Source organism: Podarcis bocagei (genome assembly GCF_964188305.1).
Source record: "Podarcis bocagei genome assembly, chromosome: 13".
Lineage (NCBI taxonomy): Eukaryota > Metazoa > Chordata > Lepidosauria > Squamata > Lacertidae > Podarcis > Podarcis bocagei.
In genome coordinates this window covers 20,985,248-21,005,918 of record NC_138138.1, presented here as the reverse complement: position 1 = coordinate 21,005,918, position 20,671 = coordinate 20,985,248, and the positions used below count along the sequence as shown (strand labels likewise).

The window sequence follows — 20,671 nt, the reverse complement described above, 5'->3', positions numbered from 1 at the left end:
AGTCGACAACTGAAAGCGGAAACCTCAATACAATAGGGAAACTCAAAATGGAAGCCACGTCAGACGTTCAGCTTCCAAAAATGTTTTGAAAACCATAGCAGTTACTTCTGGGTTTTTGGCATTCAGGAGCCAAAACATACAATAATGGAGGCATTCGGGAACCAACGTTTGACTGTATACAAATGCCTCTCAAGATGAGATTGTAAAGTGGAATGTGTGTTATGCTGAGACCTTTCCCTCCTCATAACAAACCCAGGGAGCTTCCAGACTGCCGCGATGACCCATGCCATCAAACTTTGGACACACACACACACACATATATATAAGTTGTGTAGTTCTTCAACTCCCTTGACATCTGATGGGAGGATGTTCCACAGGGAGGATGCCACTACCAAGAAGGCCCTCTGCCACTCTGGGCAGCTCCCAACAGAATATTAAAAACATGATAAAACATCAAACATTAAAAACTTCCCTAAACACGGCTGCCTTCAGATGTCTTCTAAAAGTCAGATAGTTGTTTATTTCCTTGACATCTGATGGGGGGTGTTCCACAGGGCGGGTGCCACTACCGAGAAGGCCCTCTGCCTGGTTCCCTACAGAGAGGGAACTGCCAGAAGGCCCTCGGCGCTGGACCTCAGTATCTGGGTTGAACGATGGGGGTGGAGACGCTCCTTCAGGTATACTGGGCTGAGGCCATTTACGGCTTTAAAGGTCAACACCAATACTTTGAACCGTGCTCAGAAATGTACTGGGAGTCTACCCTTGACTCTCATAGTTCCCCATATTGTTTTATGAAGTTGCTTGAGTTCCCAGGATTCCACGATTAGCAAATTTGATAGTCAAGTAGGCCTGACAGCCGTATAAATCTACATTGCAGACATTTCCTAAATGAATTCTAGTAGGTTACACTTCCCATTGACTAAATTAGGAAAGTGTGACCCGCTCATCCAATTTGTGAACAGAGCCCGGTTCCTCACTTTGTAAACTTTTCCATCCTTCTCACCTCTCACTGTGTTCCTCTCTCTGTGGCAGAGTCAACCGTTGGCTCCAGACGCATTTCAGTGGGACAGTCATGGGCGAGTCAGCCATGAAGCATGAGGAAGACGTAGGCAGTCCCATCGAATTTGACTTCCAGGTAAGGATATTCCTTGAGAGGTGAGGCTAATACTCTTAAAAATTGAAGCATAGAATCATAAAGTTTGAAGGGACCACAAGGATCATCTAGTCCTCAAATCTCATGTTCTGCCAACTGAGGTATCCCAGAATTGCTTCTGAATCTCTTCATGGTTAAAACCCACATGGGCTTGTTTACTTGAGCTGGATTCCATACGGGGCCATTGATCCCTTGTCTAGAAAGCAACTAAGACACAATCTAGGATTGAATCCATCCCAATGCGATTTGTTAATTTGTAGAGTTGAGAGTACAAGCTCAAGACAGAGGGTTCCTGAAGGGCATGTGTGTCTGCTTATTTCTCCCAGTGCAAGATGTTAAGCCAAATATTTGAAAAGATCTCTTTCCCTTCCTATTTGTGCCTGAAACAGAAGGGTAAACTGATTGGTTGAAATGGATTCTTGACATTTCCCCCCAAATCTGGTTCTTTCAAAATACTTTTAGGAAGGGCAATAGCTCAGTGGTTGAAGATCAGTCCTGCATGCAGGTTCTGTGAACCGCCCTGCAACCTATATAGGGCGGTATATAAATTTAATAAATAGTAATAAAATAATAATAATCCTTGACATCTCCAGGTAGGGATAGGATAGACCTCAATCTGAAAACCTGGAGAATGGTTGCCAGTCAGCCTGGACTGAACTGGATTCACCAACTCAGTATAAGGCAAATTCCTATATGCTCTTATACCTTGACTTTGAGACTGTTGTATTGGCACTGATTTATTACACCTTGTCTTCCCAAATATGTTTGGCTCTTTTATCTCTTATTTTGGCTGTCAGTTTTGCCATTTCCAGATAGTCCATTCACTTTTGAAACTTATCTCCTTGGTTGGTACTTCTCTTTCTTTCCAATTCTGAGAATACAGGATAAAATTGAATAATCTTGACACCAAGTGTGTTTTATAAACTCCTGTCCTGTCCCCACGCTTTTGCCTAGGTTTTTCTTCAGGGCGACCTCTGCTCTGCTGCTCTCCGAGTTGTCCTTCTTTGTACTGTTTCTATCACAACCTGAGGTTGAAAAGGGGCTTCATCTTGTCACCTTGCCTTTGACTTTCAGGTGACCACGAAAGGCGAGTCTTTAGGATCCTCAGGAACAATCACACTAGGCTTCGAATGGCCTTATGAGGCCAGCAACGGAAAATGGCTGCTGTACCCAACTCAGATCCTGGTGAAAAGGAGTGGGAACGAGAGTCGGCTCTGCGTACCCCCCGGGGAGGTCATCAACAACCGCAACCTCACAGTAAGTCTGATCTCCAGCGCGAGCCTTTTCTACCTTTTGCATTCTCTCTCTCTCTCTCCATTTACTCCTTTTTCTTTGTACCCTTTTCAATGTGCTTGATCTGCCACCATGTACTGTGTGTAGCTATTTCTACGAGCTATACCTGGGATGCAGGTGGCGATGTGGTCTAAACCACTGAGCCTCTTGGGCTTGCTGATTGGAAGGTCGGCGGTTCGAATCCCCACAATGGGGTGAGCTCCCATTGCTCTGTACCAGCTCCTACCAACCTAGCAGTTCTAAAGCACACTAGTGCAAGTAGATAAATAGATACTGCTGTGGCGGGAAGGTAAGCGGCATTTCCGTGAGCTCTGGTTTCCGTCACGGTGTTCTGTTGTGCCAGAACCAGTTTAGTCATGGTGGCCACATGACCAGGAAAGCTGTCTGTGGACAAACGCCGGCTCCCTCAGCCTGAACGTGAGATGAGCGCCGCAATCCCATAGTCACCTTTGACTGGACTTAGCCGTCCAAGGATCCTTTACCTTTACTACCTATAACAGTGGTTCTCAAGTGGTGTTGTGTGTCGCACTGGTGCGACAGGAGAGGATAGTCTTCTTGAGCACATGCTTTTTCAGGAAGAGAAAGCTGACCAGTTCTTCTCCTTTCCCAGCTACACGACTGGAGCAGGACCTCAGCACGGAGGAAGCGCGATCTGCAAGCATCTCCGAAGCGTGAGCTTCCTGTCACCTTGCCAGCTTCCAAGAAAGCCAAGTCAGAAACGTTACTGGTGAGCATTTTGTCCATCTTGTGTCATTTCCACTTCTGCTCAGGAGGGCTTTTCAGGAGCAGGTATGTCCCAACCTGGAAACTATGGTTAAACAGCTTCAGAAACAAGCCTTCATATTCTGGAGCCATTAACCATTGTTTCCTCATTTGGGCAATACAAGAAACCATGGTTAGCTGAAGACTTCCTGGTTTGTTTGCTCAGCCAGCATGAAGGGAGGGGTGAGTCAGCTGCATCCATGGCATAGCTGTCAACTTTTCCCTTTTTTTAAGGGAAATTCCCTTATTCCGAATAGGATTCCTCACAAGAAAAGGGAAGAGTTCACAGCTATGATCCACGGGCACAAATCCATGTCAGATCAGAGCTTATTAAATCAAGTTATGATAATCCAAACCTAGCCAGTGAGTGGTTGGATGGGAGTGGTACATTTTTTCAGGCAGGCAAAGCTTAGTAGTTCTAGGGATGTGGGCACCCTTTTTACCTCTGGACTATTTTCAGATATAATCTTCAATTGGACTATATCCCCATGTCCTATAGGGCAGCTGGGGAAAAAATGCAAATGTTTCAGATTGTGCCTATAGAAAGGCCTCCAAATTAATAACCGGCCATTTATTCCTGCACCATACCTCCAGATCATAGAATCATAGTGTTATGTATTTGTTGGTACCTGTGTTTCCCTGAGCTTGAGTCTGGACTAAGGATTCTGAGCCCCTCTGTTCCCATTCAATACATTATATCCAATCACAGAACATTTCAGGATTTGGGCCTCTGCCATTGGCCCTTAAACTCTGAGTCATGATTCACAGCTTGGAAGTTTAGACAGCCAATCCCGTTGGGAGTGGGAGTGGCCCAGGCCTTCAGAAATGTATATAAGCAGTTGCTTTGCCCCTGTTGTCCAGTTCTGTTAGTTCAGTAAAGGTTCTTGCTGTTATCTCTGTGTATTGCCTTGTAGGAAACCCACCTACACTTCACATAGAATTGTAGAGTTGGGAAGGAACACAAGAGTCATCTAGTCCAACCCCCTGCAATGCAGGAATCTTTCCCCCAATGTAGGGCTCGCACCCCTGACCCTGAGATTAAGAGTCTCAACCTCTACCAGCTGAACTGCTGCATTTGGTTTAGGAAGAAAGGTGGCGGGACCTAAGAGAGATGTACAAAAGTGTCCCTGGTGGTGTGGAGAGACTTGTAGTTTTCCTGGGCTGTAGCTCAATGGTAATGTTCCCAGGTCCAACCCCCGCTGTCATCTCCTGGTAGGGCTGGGATTGTCACCTGTCTGAAATATCCACCCCCCTTCCTTTGTTTCCAGAGCTGTTCCAAAGGAACATGTCGCTGTATCTGGTTTGAGTGCCCCTTGTGGGACGCTGCAGATGTGACAAACGTGATCGTTCGTGCCCGGGTCTGGAACAGCACGTTCATCGAGGTAAACGCTTGTTCTGTCCCCTTGCAAGGATTTTCTCTGGTTAACGAGAGGGGGAATGTTCTTGTCAGGCAACTGCCACCCCCCCATGGCAGTTGATAAGAGATCAAATGAAATAACGCCTTACCAGTTAGAATCTTTAAGAATCACAGCTGGAGAACAAAGACCTCCTAGAAATGGCGGTGCTCCCAATTAAGGATCACACTCCCCCCATCCCTATTAATCTACGTCACATCTATGTCTTGTAATCTGAGTTTGTAGCCTCTGCGCTTTCTGTTCTGACACTTTCTGAGCTCTCCGGGAGTTTGGGGGAGGCGGGTGGATTCTGTCCAGAGACTGTGAATCTGTTAACTCTCTCTCTCCCAGTCTTTCTTCTCCTAGCTGTTCCCCATCCAGTATTTTCCAGCTTCTGCCTTCTGAACTATGCCCCTCTGCAAACCACTGTTCCAAATTTATACTGTCCTCCTGCTCCTGGGAAGATTCAGGATCAGGAGAGGTGGAGGCTCCCACCATTCTTCCTCAGTGCAGCCCTCCTCAACACGGTCCCTGACAGTTCTGGAACATTCCAGAATGTCCAATTTACATAATTTAAAGTGGGTGAAAAGGCACCCTTCTCCCTAGTACAACAAACCCACTATGACACACAAACTGAGACTTGTTGTGGCTTGGAAAGTGACTGGGAGGAACGAATGATGGGATGGGAAGAGTCATAAAAGCAAATCGGGTTGAATGCAAGATGGATGCTCGTCGCCGTATAACTGCCCTGTAAACAAACCGAAACAAATTTCTCAATAAAGGCAGAATGTAATCTAACCTCCAAGTAAGCTGTTTGTCAGCAAATCAGGATGTTCAATGAAAGGGTATCTCATTCGAAGGCATCTTCCTGTGCCCAGTGGGTGGGAGTACATTGGAAAAAGAGTTTATGTTGCTGCTTTTTGATATGCTCGCTCTTTCCTATCCACCCCCCATGGAAATGTAGGACTACAACAACTTTGACCGCGTGAAGGTGGATGGGAAAGCCACGCTGTTTCTCAGGACAAACTCCTCCACCATCAACATGAAAAACGACACTGTGTGGGTGAGTGAGACTGCATTTGTTGGGTGAGGAAACTTCAGAAAGTCCCGAGGTCCAACTATCAATGCCAATGGAAGGCCTCCCAGTCGCCATTCCTTTCTCTCTACCAGATAAACTCCCATAATTAGCGAACTCCGTCAGTTCCTCTTGAGCAGCAGCTTTGTTAATTCAAATGAAATTGATTTATTTTCAAAGCAAACAAAGCTGCCCTCACATCCCCATCTGTAAACTCAGGCCTAGGCATGGGATGTTTTGCCCATTGCTGATGAATTAATCAACCCAGATGAGAATACGAGGCCTGAGCTGGGAGCATTTGAACCCCACTTTCTACCTCAGGTGTGGCCATGTTGATCTCCACACACCAGGTTGATGATGTTTTAGGGGGTGAAACTTAATTTTTGCACATTTTTTCAGTGGGGAGGGGACCTTAAAAATATATTTTTGGGCATGAGGAATTCAAATCTGCCATTGTTTTTATGATTGGGCAACAATCAGCTTGGTAAATCTACATTTGACGAAGAAGCACGTGAACTGATCTCGGGAAAACCAATGAATTTCCCCTTCTGACAATTCAGGTAATGCTAAATAATAACAGTACAGTGGTACCTCAGGTTACAGGCGCTTCAGGTTACATATGCTTCAGGTTACAGACTCCACTAACCCAGAAATAGTACCTCGGGTTAAGAACTTTGCTTCAGGATAAGAACAGAAATCGCGCGGCAGCAGGAGGCCCCATTAGCTAAAGTGGTACCTCAGGTTAAGAACAGTTTCAGGTTAAGAACGGACCTTCAGAACGAATTAAGTTCTTACCCCGAGGTACCACTGTGCAGTAATAAATAATAATATCAGTACATCATATAACTGCAAGTACAGTGGTACCTCAGGTTACAGGCGCTTCAGGTTACAGACGCTTCAGGTTACAGACTCCGCTAACCCAGAAATAGTACCTTGGGTTAAGAACTTTGCTTCAGGATAAGAACAGAAATTGCGCAGCAGCAGGAGCCCCCATTAGCTAAAGTGGTACCTCAGGTTAAGAACAGTTTCAGGTTAAGAACGGACCTTCAGAAGGAATTAAGTTCTTACCCCGAGGTACCACTGTACTTGGCAATTTTTAATGATTTCTGTGCAGCTTGACACACATTTTATTTACCAAGCAAAAGTATATTATACTCATTTAAACCAAAATACCATTCGAATTCCCAAGTCACGTTACACCCCTCATTTGGGGAAGTTGAAAAATTCAGCACTGAGTCAGTGTCCCCTCCATTCTGCCCTTCCTCCCTTGAGGCAAACCCACCTCTCCCCTTTTTCCCCCTTCCTTCAGTTCTCAGTGACCATCGACTCTGAGCTGATCGAGGAGCAACCAACCGAGATTGAGCTCTGGCTGGTGCTGGTTGCCGTAGCAGCCGGACTTCTGCTTTTGGGTGTCATCGTCTTACTGCTGTGGAAGGTGAGAAGAGGAGGGTTTTTTTGAAATCGGGGAGCAAGGGGTGACAGGCTAGAAACATCAGCTCCTTCCTTTCCTCTCTCTCTTCCTTTCCTCCCCATATTTGTAGAGAGACACTCTCAAAACTGCTTCTGCAAAGCCAACCCGGGCCACACAAAAGAGAACATGCAACAACCCACACAATTTTCTGTGGCAAGCTCAAATGCCTTAGCAGTATTTTCAGGGCTGATATAACTATGCTATAGGCGGGCTGGCCTGGCTGGAGAACAAAATGTTCAGGCATTCAGCCATCGCAAAAAAACAAACAAACTAGCCAAGCCAGTTTGAAATGGACCAGGCAGGAAGTTAACTGCTTCCCGCCCCAGCTTTATCCAGAAGCGATGTAATCTGCTCTGACTTGGGTGTTTGCATTTAGCTTGTGCAGTTAATATTGGAGAACAGCCAAGCAGCTCATTGTATCTGTGGGATGCTTGCTATAGCCGTTTTTGTCACTATAGAGAAACCGGTTGGACTGGAGGAAACTATATTTAGAACCTGATTAACCAAGGCATCAGCTGAGTATTTGGGATCCTTTGGTGCATACCTCAGGATAAGATGATAACAGTAGTCATCTGTATTATGGTCGGTCCTTCACCAACTCATTGAGAGATAGATAGATAGATAGATAGATAGATAGATAGATAGATGATAGATGATAGATGATAGATGATAGATGATAGATAGATAGATGATAGATAGATAGATAGATAGATAGATAGATAGATAGATATAGATAGATGATAGATAGAGAGAGAGAGAGATAGATAGATAGATAGATAGATAGATAGATAGATAGATAGATAGATGATAAATAGATGATAGAGATAGATAGATAGATGATAGATAGATAGATAGATAGATAGATAGATAGATAGATAGATAGATGTAGATAGATAGACAGATGATAGATATGATTTTTAAAAATATAAACATACAACAACAACAAAATTCAAGATCCGAATACCAAGATTGCTCTGAATATCTTGACTTCCCCTCATCCCTTCCATGGGTCCTAGTGGTAATATTTACAACTGCATATCAATACTATCCAAGTTTAATCCTTCCAAATTATCCATACTTTTGTTAGTTTACAAGTCTGGTTAAAATCCTGCTAATGTTTGAACCTGCTTACAATGGTCTTGTAAATAGATTGTAAACTTTCCCCATTTTTTTAAAAGTTCTTGTCCTCTTGATTTCTGAGCTTCCCAGTTAATTTTGCCATTTCAGCATAGTCCATCAACTTGCTTTGCCATTCTTCACTGGTTGGGGTTGTTTCTTCCTTCCATCTCTGGGCTAATAGCATCCATGAGGTTGTTGTCGTGTACATAAACAGTCTATTTTGGTCCTTTGGTATCTCGGTACCTGTAATTCCTAATAAGAAGGCTTCTGGTTTTTTAACAAAAGTTATTTTAAATATTTTTTTCATTTCATTATATATCATCTCCCAGAATATTTTTTATTATTTTACACGCCCACCACATATGATAATAGGTACTGTCTTTTTCTTTATATGTCCAGCGGGTATCTGAACTTGTTCTTAAGCAGTTTACTTTGTTGATGCTTGGAGCATGTTGCGTACTGCCTGTGTGCCTGACCCTTTTCAGAAATCCCTTAGTTGTTGGCATCCATTTGTCTCAAGAGACAATGGAGTGCACTTCCGGGTGTGAAGTCAAACTGCTGCGTTAGCAGTACCAAAGTGACCTTCCCGGGGCGCAAGCCTAAATTGGCCCGTTTTTCCAGAGCAACTCCAACCATTACCTTGTCATTGAGGGAATACGTGTTTTCAAGCCTCCCTCTGCTTGTATTGGTTCCCAGAAAGGGGGGGGGGAGGATTCATACCTCCTGTTCCTAGAGTACCAAATGCAGATTAAAAATGTGGAGGCAGTCATGGCTTGCAGAGCACTTCCAAAGCTAAGTCTCCACTAGTTCTGTGTTGCATTCCAACTCCCAGAAATAACTGGCCATATTCAAGTGGGGAGTTTCACCAGCCCAGCTGAAGTGGCAAAGGATATCTCATTTACTCTGGTGACAATTGAACACAGGAAAACAACCACCACCCAAGAAGATGTTTTCCTGCTCCTCCCTATGGCTTGTATCTTTGTGTGCTGCAAATTCAGCATCCAAGATGCTCAAAATATAGAAAGTGAATCCTGGAAGTGCTCTCCAACTGTGGTTGCCTGTATTGGCTGCTGGGGAAAGCTCTCCTCCGGAAGATCACTACAGGCAAGATGGGTCATGAATATACCTGCACCTTTCTTAAGAGGGTAGCATGGAAGTTGACCTTTGGTTGTGTGCAGGTGAATGCAAGGGCACGCTTGAAGTTTTGACCAACGCATGTGGCATCCTTGTGGCACCAGATTCGCCATTTTCTCAGTGGTGTCAGCCCACTTCTTATCAATTCTGCTTGATATTTTTTGCCTTGGAATTGTAGCCTTGCGGAGGAGCCCACAGCAGCCCCAGATTGTGTGCATTTGGCAACCCCCAAAACTACCACTCCTGGTGCAAAAAATTGAGACCAATCCCGCCTGCATGTTGAAAATTATATCCTTTGCAACAAAGGGGCTGGAACGCATGAGCTGGTTATCTCCCCAACCCATTGCGCATTGTTTCCTTGTTGTGCTTGACCTTTGACCCCCTGCTTCCTCATAGTGCGGCTTCTTCCGGCGGGCAAGCACACGAGCCATGTACGAGGCCAAGGGCCAGAAAGCCATGATGAAGATCCAGCCATCTGAAACTAAGCGGCTGACCGACAGCTACTAGCTCCTGTCTCAGGGGGAGGGGAAACTGCCCACCCCTTTGCCCTGTCTCTTGGTAAATCAAGCTCTTGCAGCAGGTCTGATCCTCTTGTTCGCTGTCTCTGTCAACCTCTCCACTTCTTAATCCTTCCCATAAGACCCTGGTGTTGAGAGCTATGTCCCAGTGCTGGTTCAGGGAAAGTGGACTTTATACTGTTTGACCTATAGTCAAACCTTGGTTCTTGAACGGCACTGTTTTCGAACATTTCGGCTCCCGAACGATAAAAACCTGGAAGTAAATGCTCCGGTTTTCGAACTTTTTTCGGAACCCAAACATCCGGCATGGCTTCCGCTTGAGTGCAGGAAGCTCTTGTGACCAATCAGAAGCCGCGCCTCGGTTGTTGAATGTTTCGGACGTCGAACGGGCTTCCTGAATGGATTACGTTTGACAACCGAAGTTTGACTGTATATGGGACTAAGCGCCGGCCCATTTAAACGAACAGACAGGACCAACTTACGTCTGCTCCACTCACAGAGCACAACTAATAACCACAATAATCAGTATTCTTAGCCACTCCCCACCTGGGGGCAAGTGGGGCTGTGCTGCAGCTCCTGCCCACCCACACAGAGGGGAGCCCAGTTGACCGAAGTGACCCTTGCCAGGTGAATCCCTTGCCCATCTCCCTCCATCCACTCTCGCTCACAGTATGGGGGTGCACCTAGCAAGCAAGCACTGGCTGGGCGAGTGGCAGCCAGGCCAAGCTGGGGCCCAGAGACCCCCGGCCATTAGCAGGGAAGAATGGGGAGCTGGGAACAGCAACCCCTCACCGATTTGTTGGCCACCCACTGCACTATGCCCCTGTATGGGGAGGAATGGTTAAGCATCTCCCATACACCTCTGCTGCTCTGATCAAATTCAGAGGTGCCCCTGCCTCTTTTTAAAGCTTTTTTTTTAAAGCTTTTTTTTTTTAAAAAAGGAAATCTGATTATGACTCTCCTGTGTGACTGGGCCCTAGGCCTTGGCTTTATTCTAATGAGCTACTATGGGTGCTCTTGCTTCAGAGCCCACTTTCGGTGCAGGAGGAAATGCAGGTGTGCAACACGGAGCCTTGTGATTGGGAGGTAGTACAAAGCCCCCGGATTGGCTGTGCCCAGTATGAAAACAAGAGCCTACCCTTGTTGTCTGTGGGGCAGAGAATTCTGCCTGTTCCTGCCCCACCTCCCAACTCAGACTATCAAAGCCAAGAACCCTGAGATAAGAGTCTGGATTCGCAGGTGGCAGAGAAGCACATCTGGCCTCAGCCCTTGTCTGGACATTTCTCTCAGCATCCAACATCTGAGGTGTCCAGATTTCCAAAACCAGCCCTCTCAACACCAGTTAGCACCAGGCATTGCAGCCCCTTCCTCTCTTAGTTGTCTTCAAGGCATGTTCCTCACACATTGCACTTAATGCTCTCCCCCAGGTTTCATGTCTGTTGGCCTCTTTGTTTTACCTGTCCGTCTCACTAACCCAAATGTTTCTTTTCCTAGGCTTTAAGAACCACCTATGTTTCAAGTGGCCTCTGAGGTGGCACCTCCTCACTCTGACAAGGGACTTTCCTCTTTCTCTCTCTTTACTCTCAATCTTCTTTCTGTTCACTGGGCCATTCATTCCAAGTGACCGTTCTGAGGTGGTGCTGAGTTGGCGACACTGGCTGGGGTTGACTTTGATACAGGAGTCAGTCTAGCGAACGCTCTAATACAGGGTTTCCCCAAGCTTCGGTCTCTAGCTGTTTTTGGACTACAACTCCCATCATCCCTAGCTAGCAGGACCAGTGGTCATGGATGATGGGAATTGTAGTCCAGAAAAAGCTGGAGACCCAAGTTTGGGAAACCGTGCTCTAATATATACCCAGATTGGCAGCTCACCCTCACATATTTTGAGTTGCTACACACACACACACACAAGCACACACACACACACACACACACACACACACACACACACAGTTTTGCTACAGAATCATGGCAGGTGTCAAAGATCAGTGGCCAATCCCAGTGTTAAACCATTTAATCCATTGTGCCTTCACCACACCACAGCTGAAGGACAACATAAAAAAGAATTAGCAAAACTTTGAACCAAGTTTCGAGCCAACCAAGTTTCGAACCAATTTTGAACCAATCACTTGGTTTCCAAGTTGCCATTTTGTTGGCTCTCACTCAGAAAACAACATGGCGGGCTATGTCACTGCTGCCTTTTCCTCCCCAAGCTGCAAAAGTAGTTTTACCTTAGGGTCGTCTATGGCAGACAACTACTCCCAACACATGAGAGGGGATAATGAGATCATTCTTTTTCTCAATTTCAATTGAAGCTGGTTTAAAGGTTAAAAAGGGTAAAGGACCCCTGGGCGGTTAAGTCCAGTCAAAGGCGACTATGGGGTTGCGGCACTCATCTCGCTTTCAGGCCGAGGGAGCTGGCGTTTGTCCACAGACAGCTTTCTGGGTCATGGGGCCAGCATGACTAAACCGCTTTTGGCGCAATGGGACACTGTGACGGAAACCAGAGTGCACGGAAATGCCGTTTACCTTCCTGCCACAGTGCTACCTATCTATCTACTTGCACTGGCGTGCTTTCAAACTGCTAGGTTGGCAGGAGCTGGGACAGAGCAACAGGAGCTCACCCCATCGCGGGGATTCGAACCACCGACCTTCTGATCGGCAAGCCCAAGAGGCTCAGTGGTTTAAACCACAGCACCACCCATGTTTGGGGCATAGCTGTGAACTTTCCCCTTTTCTTGCAAGGAAACCTATTCGGAATAAGGGAATTTCCCTTAAAAAAAGAGAAAAGTTGACAGCTATGGTTTGGGGCAGAGGTTTGGTTTAGGGCAGAGGGACACATCAAAATGCAACCTTTCATAAGAACCGACAAAACAGAAACAGGTTGTGATGAATACTGTGTGCACACCACTTCTCAAACCACTGGAAGCAGAGTAGAATGTGTACAAAACCCTAGTTTCTCTGTTTTGGAACCGATGTCACGCCTTTTCAGCCACCACAGGAAACTGGTCCGATGAACCGGCCTTCTCCACTACCTCCCCGCTTCCTCTCTCGCCTTCTCTTTCTCCCTGCCTCTACTCTCCATAGCGTCCCTTTGCTCAAATTCCCAACTTTGGTCAATGTGTCCTGCCACTAATGCGTCTCTTTTCCCCTCCCTCTCTCCCCGCGCAGTGCAACTTTTTCAAGCGGACCCGCTACTACCGAATCATGCCCAAATACCACGCCATCCGGATCCGGCAGGAGGAGCGCTACCAGCCGGCCGGCGGCTTCCTGGCTCCGAGGCACAAGAAGCAGTGGGTCACAAGCTGGCAGGAGACGGGGAGTTACTACTGACGCTTGCCTCCCTCTCCCCCATCCCCTCCACGCTCGCCGGCTGCTTCACTCCCTTCTGGACTTGGCGTTGAACCAACGACAAAACTGCTATTGAAACCCTAAGTTACGTGACTCAGGTCGGTGACCACGACCCAAGAGCTTTCTCTGGACGCAGCGATTGTAGGGAGGGGATGTTCCCTCCTGGGATGAGGGGTGGAGAAGCTTTTTCAGTCTTTGTGGGGCAGCCTGGTGGGGCCCGAGGCCAAAAATGGACAGAGCAACAGGTGCGATTCTCACCTTTGTGCAACAGGCTGCGTTCCAGCCATGCAAAAGCTGGAGGCCTCCTAACTTTCCATCCTGGTTCAAGGACACCTGCCAGCTAGGAAAGGGACTGAGGAGATGAGGGAGGCTGTGTAAAAGTCTCAAGGGGTCTGCATTTGGCACCTGGGCTTGAGTCCGTTTACCCTCACCCCCCTGAAATACAAACCTCAAAGGGGCAGCTTTTTCACTTACACCAGTTATTTATTTCCCCATGCACAAGCACCACCACCAGGGTCCTGAGGACTGCATTTCTGTGAGGTATGACAATCAGCTTAGCTTCATTCTGGACAGATCAGCCCAAGTCAGCTGTGTTGAAGTTGTCTTGGTGACCGAAACACAAAGCCATCTCTCTCTCTCTCTCTCTCTCTCTCTCTCTCTCTCTTTCTCTCAGCTGTGGCTTCTCAGATGCCATTGTTGTTTCACACGACCACTGCTTCTTGCATTTACACTCCGCTTTCCCTCCGTAAGGGACGCGGGTGGCGCTGTGGGTTAAACCACTGAGCCTAGGACTTGCCGATCAGAAGGTTGGCGGTTCGAATCCCCGTGATGGGGTGAGCTCCCGTTGCTCGGTCCCTGCTCCTGCCAACCTAGCAGTTCGAGAGCACGTCAAAGTGCAAGTAGATAAATAGGTACCACTCTGGTGGGAAGGTAAACGGCGTTTTCGTGCACTGCTCTGGTTCGCCAGAAGCAGCTTAGTCATGCTGGCCACATGACCCGGAAGCTGTACGCCAGCTCCCTCTGCCAATAAAGCGAGATGAGTGCCGCAACCCCAGAGTCGGTCACAACTGGAACTAATGACCAGGGGTCTCTTTACCTTTACCTTCCCTCCAGAAGGCACGGAGCAATTTCTGAATGGCTCTTAGGCCGTCTCCCATCAGAGGTGTACCTAGGGGTTGGTGAAAGCAGCCCCCGCCAGGAATGCAGGCCCAGGGTCGCCCTGCAAAAACCACCTATGAGACTAGACTGTGTGACATATATGTGACGCACTGCCACTGTTGCGGTGAGATCAAACGCAGGAGAAGATCCCCATGCTTCATGCACTGTAGAACAAAGGCTTACGATTATTATTATTATTGCCCTTCCTCCTCGCTTTGCCCTCACTCCAGATGCTTTTGAGTACTTGGGTTTCTAAAACGTAGCAATTTCTAATGTGGCACTTGCTTTAAGGTGATTTCTTTTTTTCTCATGGGGGGAGTGGATACGCCGACACAGCTCCTTGTCGAGGGTGCAAGGGGTCCCAGGTACGCTTCTCCCTCCCATCCCGGCAGCTTACAGAGTCATGCCAGCTTAGTGGTGAGACTGTATCGTAGAATTGGAAGGGACTCCAGGGGTCATCTAGTCCAACCCCCTCCAGCGCAGGAATCTTTTGCCCAGTGTGGGGCCCTGAGATCGAGCATCTTGTGCTCTACCAACTGGGAACATAGGAAGCTGCCTTGTATTGAGTCAGATCCTAGGTCTATCTAGGTCTGTATTGTCTACACTGACTGGCAGCAGCTGCCCAGAGTTTCAGAAAAGCGTCTTTCTCAACTGCACCTGGAGGTGAGGGTTGAACCAGGCACCTTCTGCAGACACTTGTGCAAAACCTCTTGTGCATGGACAGTCGTGTGTGCCATGGTGTGAGTTGGCTTGGCTAAAGCAGATGCGTACAAGCAAGCTTTCATGTACTTTCCCCCGATAGCATTATCTTTGATGTTTACACTTTCTTTCTCCCCCACCTTTGGTTCATTTTTTTTATCGCTGACAAACCAGGGATTCCGACATCATTCCTTTGGGGCCTTGCTAAAGATGACACCCATCTATCTTAATTTTCTTCCCTCCGACACACACACACACACATATGTACCCAGGGCCTTGTTATATACATTACACTGAACGCAAGCCATTTTGGCACATGTACAAGTGTTTGTGTGAAAGACTGGACGCAACTTGTTGATTTGTACAGCTCAGCTGTTGCACGCATAGACTGCAGGGGGGGTGCCAAGTTGAATACAATATTGTTGGCACCCAGGTAAGCCCTGGCCTGCATAATCAATCATATGATGCAGTGCACACACCTCATTTGAATGGGAATGCCAATCAACTTTGCAGGGGCCCAGCCCCCCCATATATTTTATTGTGTGGGGACGAAAGCTCCACGGCCCCTAGGAGTTGGCTCCAATGATAGACTTACAGTACACTTACTGAATGTGAGTAACTACGAATGTACAAATCAGCTACTTACATACACAGATTGTACACTTGTTGGATGTAATGTGGGAACGACCCTAGACTAAGCATAATTTGGAGAGAAGGTTGAATGGACTTCTGTCCTGTGCTATGGCTTCAGTTGCCTCCTTCTCCAACCCCATATTGCTATACCGCGAAAACACTGGATGTATTGCCACTGGAGCTCTGACTATGCCAAAAACTACTGATCCTTTTTTAGTCACTGTGCCGTTTCTTGTATTTCCTCCACGATTCTTTGGAGGGAGAGAAAGTGGTTTTTACTACTTACTGCGGTCCAGCTTATTATGGAGCGCAAAGGAGACTTCTGAGCTTGAAATGCAGGGAGTGGGCAGAAATATTATGATTCCTTTCGAAACCTCTTTCTGCTCATTCTGTCGGAAAAGATGTGAAGCCACTTTCTGCACTTTGGGGGGTGCCAGGGCAGGCTTTGTGTTTGAGGAGGCCCTGGGCAATGTACTCTGCGGTGGGTTCTCTCCTCGATCTGCGAGCCCCGGTTGGCTTACCTCTGGGGCAGCGATTGTTCTCAAGCCAGTGGACCAGATCCTGGGCTCCCCCACTCCTGCCAACCCACTCAGACAGGTGGGTGAGGCCACTTACCTGTCAGTCACCAGATATCACCATGGCATCAGGTGACCCGTTTTTCCTTCGTAGCGTGGCTTGCGTTTGAGCCACACTGCCGAGGAAAACCCAAGCCGGGCTTGATGCCACAGCCGATCAGCTGGTTTCAAGCCATGCTCCCTGCAGGGATCTGCTGTGCTGTGGAGTTCAGGCTTGGTCAGTAGCACCTAGCAAGCCCCGCAGCAAAGTTCATCCCAGTGCGCTTCAAGTCAGCATCTGCCAGCTGATCGGCGCTGGCAGCAAACACCCCTTGCTAAGAAGCTACTGGGAGCACACTTCAATGCACCTCTATTATATCCTCAGGGGTGTGGCTGGTGGGCATAGTTTTGGGGGCCAAATTGGGACCCATGCTGGACCTAGTTAGGCCCAGGAAGTTGCCCACCCCTAGTTTACTTCTGGGCGACCGTGCTACAAGTACCGTATTTTTCGCTCTATAGGACGCACTTTTTCCCCTCCAAAAATTAAGGGGAAATGTGTGTGCATCCTATGGAGCGAATGCAGGTTCCTTGGCTTCAGCGATAGCAACGCGAAGCCTCCGAAGCGCAGAGGGAGCACTCCCTCCACGCTCCGGAGGCTTCGCATTGCTTTCGCTGAAGCCTGGAGAGCAAGAGGGGTCAGTGCGCACCGACCCCTCTCACTCTCCAGGCTTCAGGGATAGTCACCTGAAGCCTTTAGAGAGCAGCGGGAACTCGCGCTGCGCTCCAAAAGCTTCGGGTTCCTTTTGCTGGAGCCGGGAGAGCAAGACTCTCCTGGCTTCAGCAGAGAGGGAGAGCTGCACAGCGCCCCTTCAGCGAAGCGGGAGGAGAAATGGAAGGGGCTCCGCTTCTCCTGCCGCTTCGCTGAAGGGGCGCTAAGCAGAGAAGGGGAGAATTTTTTTTTCTTGTTCTCCCCCTCTAAAACAAGGTGCGTCCTATGGTTGGGTGCGTCCTATAGAGCGAAAAATACGATGATATGGGGAACTAGGTCTAGCCACCAACTTAATTCCTCACAGTGCCTCACAGGAACACAATGCCATGAATATTATGTGAAGTGTAAATGGTAACTAGAGCTGCCTTGAGCGCCAGGGCAGCTTTTTGTTTAATGAAGAGTTCCAGAGGAAGTGTCATTCATGGGCCCTACTGAGACGCTAGCTGCCCCAGGATGCTGGTGGTCTTGGCCAAAACAATTGGCCCTGGAAGGTGTGTTAGTAATAAGGGTTTCTCTCTCTCTCAAAACTGACTAGCTGCAGCCAGTTCATGGGGATGGGGCGTTTGTGAATGCCAAGAATGGGCAGGCTTAAAGCTCCCGTTTCAGACATTACTCAGCGCTTGTGGAGAAAGGATGGGATGGTAGGGACAGCCGCCATTTCAGTGGAATACAGCAAGGCAGAACGAGACTTGCTCCCCGCTTCTCCCCCACTGCCCAGCCGCCATTTTGAATCCTGAGGAAAAGTTGGCCTCGTGTGCTCCACGTTCCGCATCAGAAAGGGGTGGGGTTTGAGGGCAACTGCTTCTGTGATTGGGCAGCACAGCCGCTCGTCTTGCCAAGAAGTCAGTGCCCATGGCAGTTCAGTCCGTGATGCTTTCATTTCAAAACATCCCTTGCCCGTGTCTGACTCGGAGAACTTACTGAAGCTGGATTTGGGGTTCTTTATAAAAGCATGTTCCCAATTTCAGGTTTCATATCTAAATATCCAAAGTGTTGACCTGTTCGTAAGACACAGTTCCTCACTGTTTTACAAGTGTGGTTGGCACCAATGGACACTACTGATCTGGGCTACAAAAAAAGGGGGGGGGAGAAAATCTGTAATATCCCCTTCCACACATCACAGTTAAGGAAACTACGGTTGTGTTGAATATCAGAGAATGAGCACACCCCCTCTGCCCTCTGCCCATCCTCATTTCCCAGCTGTATATTAAATTATTAAGAATGTACTTAACTATAGCTATGTGTATATAAATATATATATATATATTTGTTGCTCACTGGAATTTACCACTGTTTATGGTACTGGAGGTCTGGAATCATTGTGCCTTGGTTGTAAATAAGCTTGAGTGGCTATTTTATTTTATGAATAAAAAAATGACTCTGATTTGTAACTTGCGGCTTCAGGTTTTTGTTTTAATTTAATGAATGACAATCCCCAAGCTCACTTCAGCAGCCTCTGATTTATGTTTGCGCATTCAAAGGAGGACAGGGTCTGCTGAAAAAGTGTGGCTTTGCTGGCGATGGCTCGAGGTACACAGAAGTATTCCATGAATGCAGGATAACACCCCTGACTTGAGTTGATCGGCTCTAAACAGGGGCTCCCAGTGAGAAGACAATTTGGACAAAGGGCTTAGCCAATCCGTATAGCCCAGCCAACACACCCAGATCAAATAGAACCAGGTAAACAATCCCGGCTCTCCCTGTACGTCTGGGAAATGGTAACGGTCTTTAGCACTTAGGTAAAAAAAGGTAAAGGACCCCTGAACGGTCAAGTCCACTCAAAGGCGACTATGGGGTTGTGACGCTCATCTTGCTTCCAGGCTGAGGCAGCCAGCATTTGTCCACAGACAGCTTTTCTCAATTTTGATTGAAGCTGGTTTAGAAAAGGGCAAAAGACCCACGGGCGGTTAAGTCCAATCAAAGGGGAATATGGGGTTGCAGTGCTCACCTCGCTTTCAGGCCGAGGGAGCCGGCGTTTGTCCACATACAGCTTTCCGGGTCATGCGGCCAGCATAACTAAACCGCTTCTGGTGCAACGGGACACTGTGACAGAAACCAGAGCACACAGAAACGCTGTTTACCTTTCCGCTGCAGCAGTACCTATTTATCTACTTGCACTGGTGTGCTTTTGAACTGCTAGGTTGGCAGAAGCTGGGAAAGAGCAACGGGAGCTCACCCCGTCGTGGGGATTCAAACCGCCGACCTTCCGATCGGCAAGCCCAAGAAGCTCAGCATTTTAGACTACAGCACCACCAACGTCCCTTTAGCACTTAAGCCTGCGTGTCTCTCATTTTAGATATTGGTGCGTAGTATCTAAAAAGCCTGGGGTCAAGAGTTCCATTTCTAAGAAGAGGATTATTCCACATTATACAAAAGAGAGAAGTCCCATGTTTCTGAGGTTACATCTCTTAAGTCAGGTTTTATACGTAATGGCCCAGCTATATATGATTAAAGAATGCCAGAGACTGCCATAGGCCAAAGGTTGTTGAAGTAATGTGGACTTATTCCACGAACAGAAGTTAGCACAATTTTTCTCATTCATTGTAGTCTTCCCATACACGCCGGATTTCACAAATACAATCATAGAATCTTAGAGTTGGAAGGGACCCTGAGGATCATCTAGTCCAGCCCCCTGCAAGGCAGGAATATGCAACTGCCCCATATGGGGATTGAACCTGCAATACCTTGGCGTTATCAGCACCATACTCGAACCAGGCTAGGCTATCCAGGCTGCCTTGTTTACCAGTAATACTTGTGCACAGGCCCCGGCAGTCCAGGCGACAGCTTGCAACACAGCAGAAATAAAGGGGACACTACTCAAATAGCAAAGAAGGTGGAACACGTGAGCTCTGACCAAAGTCCAATTAATGAAATATCACCTGACATCAGTGGATGGATAGTCTTGTGAGCCACACAGCGCACATGATGTAACTCATGGGTTTATCAGAGGTGGGAAGACGAAGTGTAGGACAAAGTTTGGTAAACTAAGAGGAAAGAAGAAGCTCACACTCAGACCAATCATGTCTGTGTTTTACTCAGAAGTAACTCTTGCTAGGGATGCAGGTGGCGCTGTGGGTTAAACCACAGAGCCTAGGACTTGCCGATCAGAAGGTCGGGGGTTTGAATCCCCGCGACGGGGTGAACTTCTGTTTCTCGGTCCCTGCTCCTGCCAACCTAGCAGTTCGAAAGCACGTCAAAGTGCAAGTAGATAAATAGGTACCGCTCCGGCGGGAAGGTAAACGGCGTTTCCGTGCGCTGCTCTGGTTCGCCAGAAGCGGCTTAGTCATGCTGGCCACATGACCCAGAAGCTGTATGCCGGCTCCCTCGGCCAGTAAAGCGAGATGGGCGCCGCAACCCCAGAGTCGGCCACGACTGGACCTAATGGTCAGGGGTCCCCTTACCTTTACCTCTTGGTAAACCTTAATGCAGGCTTCCTCAACCTTGGCCCTCCAGATGTTTTGAGACTACAATTCCCATCATCCCTGACCACTGGTCCTGCTAGCTAGGGATCATGGGAGTTGTAGGCCAAAAACATCTGGAAGGCCGAGGTTGAGGAAGCCTGCCTTAATGATTAATCATTGATTTATT

At 47.6% G+C, this 20,671-nt stretch overlaps 1 protein-coding gene across 2 annotated transcripts in view; it reads left to right on the top strand.

The window, feature by feature from the left end:
* ITGA3 (integrin subunit alpha 3) overlaps positions 1 to 18,474 on the top strand; it is a 95,874-nt gene extending 77,400 nt beyond the window's left edge. The window contains exons 19-26 of one of the 2 annotated variants that reach the window (XR_014001257.1): positions 1,033 to 1,135; positions 2,228 to 2,410; positions 3,057 to 3,173; positions 4,477 to 4,590; positions 5,567 to 5,665; positions 6,987 to 7,112; positions 9,798 to 9,959; positions 13,091 to 13,230. Coding sequence is in view for 1 of the 2 variants with exons in the window: in XM_081166152.1 (XP_081022278.1) it covers positions 1,033 to 1,135; positions 2,228 to 2,410; positions 3,057 to 3,173; positions 4,477 to 4,590; positions 5,567 to 5,665; positions 6,987 to 7,112; positions 13,091 to 13,252 (904 nt within the window). In the remaining variant the exon portion in view is untranslated. Of the gene's footprint in view, positions 1 to 1,032; positions 1,136 to 2,227; positions 2,411 to 3,056; positions 3,174 to 4,476; positions 4,591 to 5,566; positions 5,666 to 6,986; positions 7,113 to 9,797; positions 9,960 to 13,090 lie in introns of both variants that reach the window. The other variant, XM_081166152.1, reaches the window with a different exon arrangement.
* Positions 18,475 to 20,671: the final 2,197 nt, after the last annotated feature.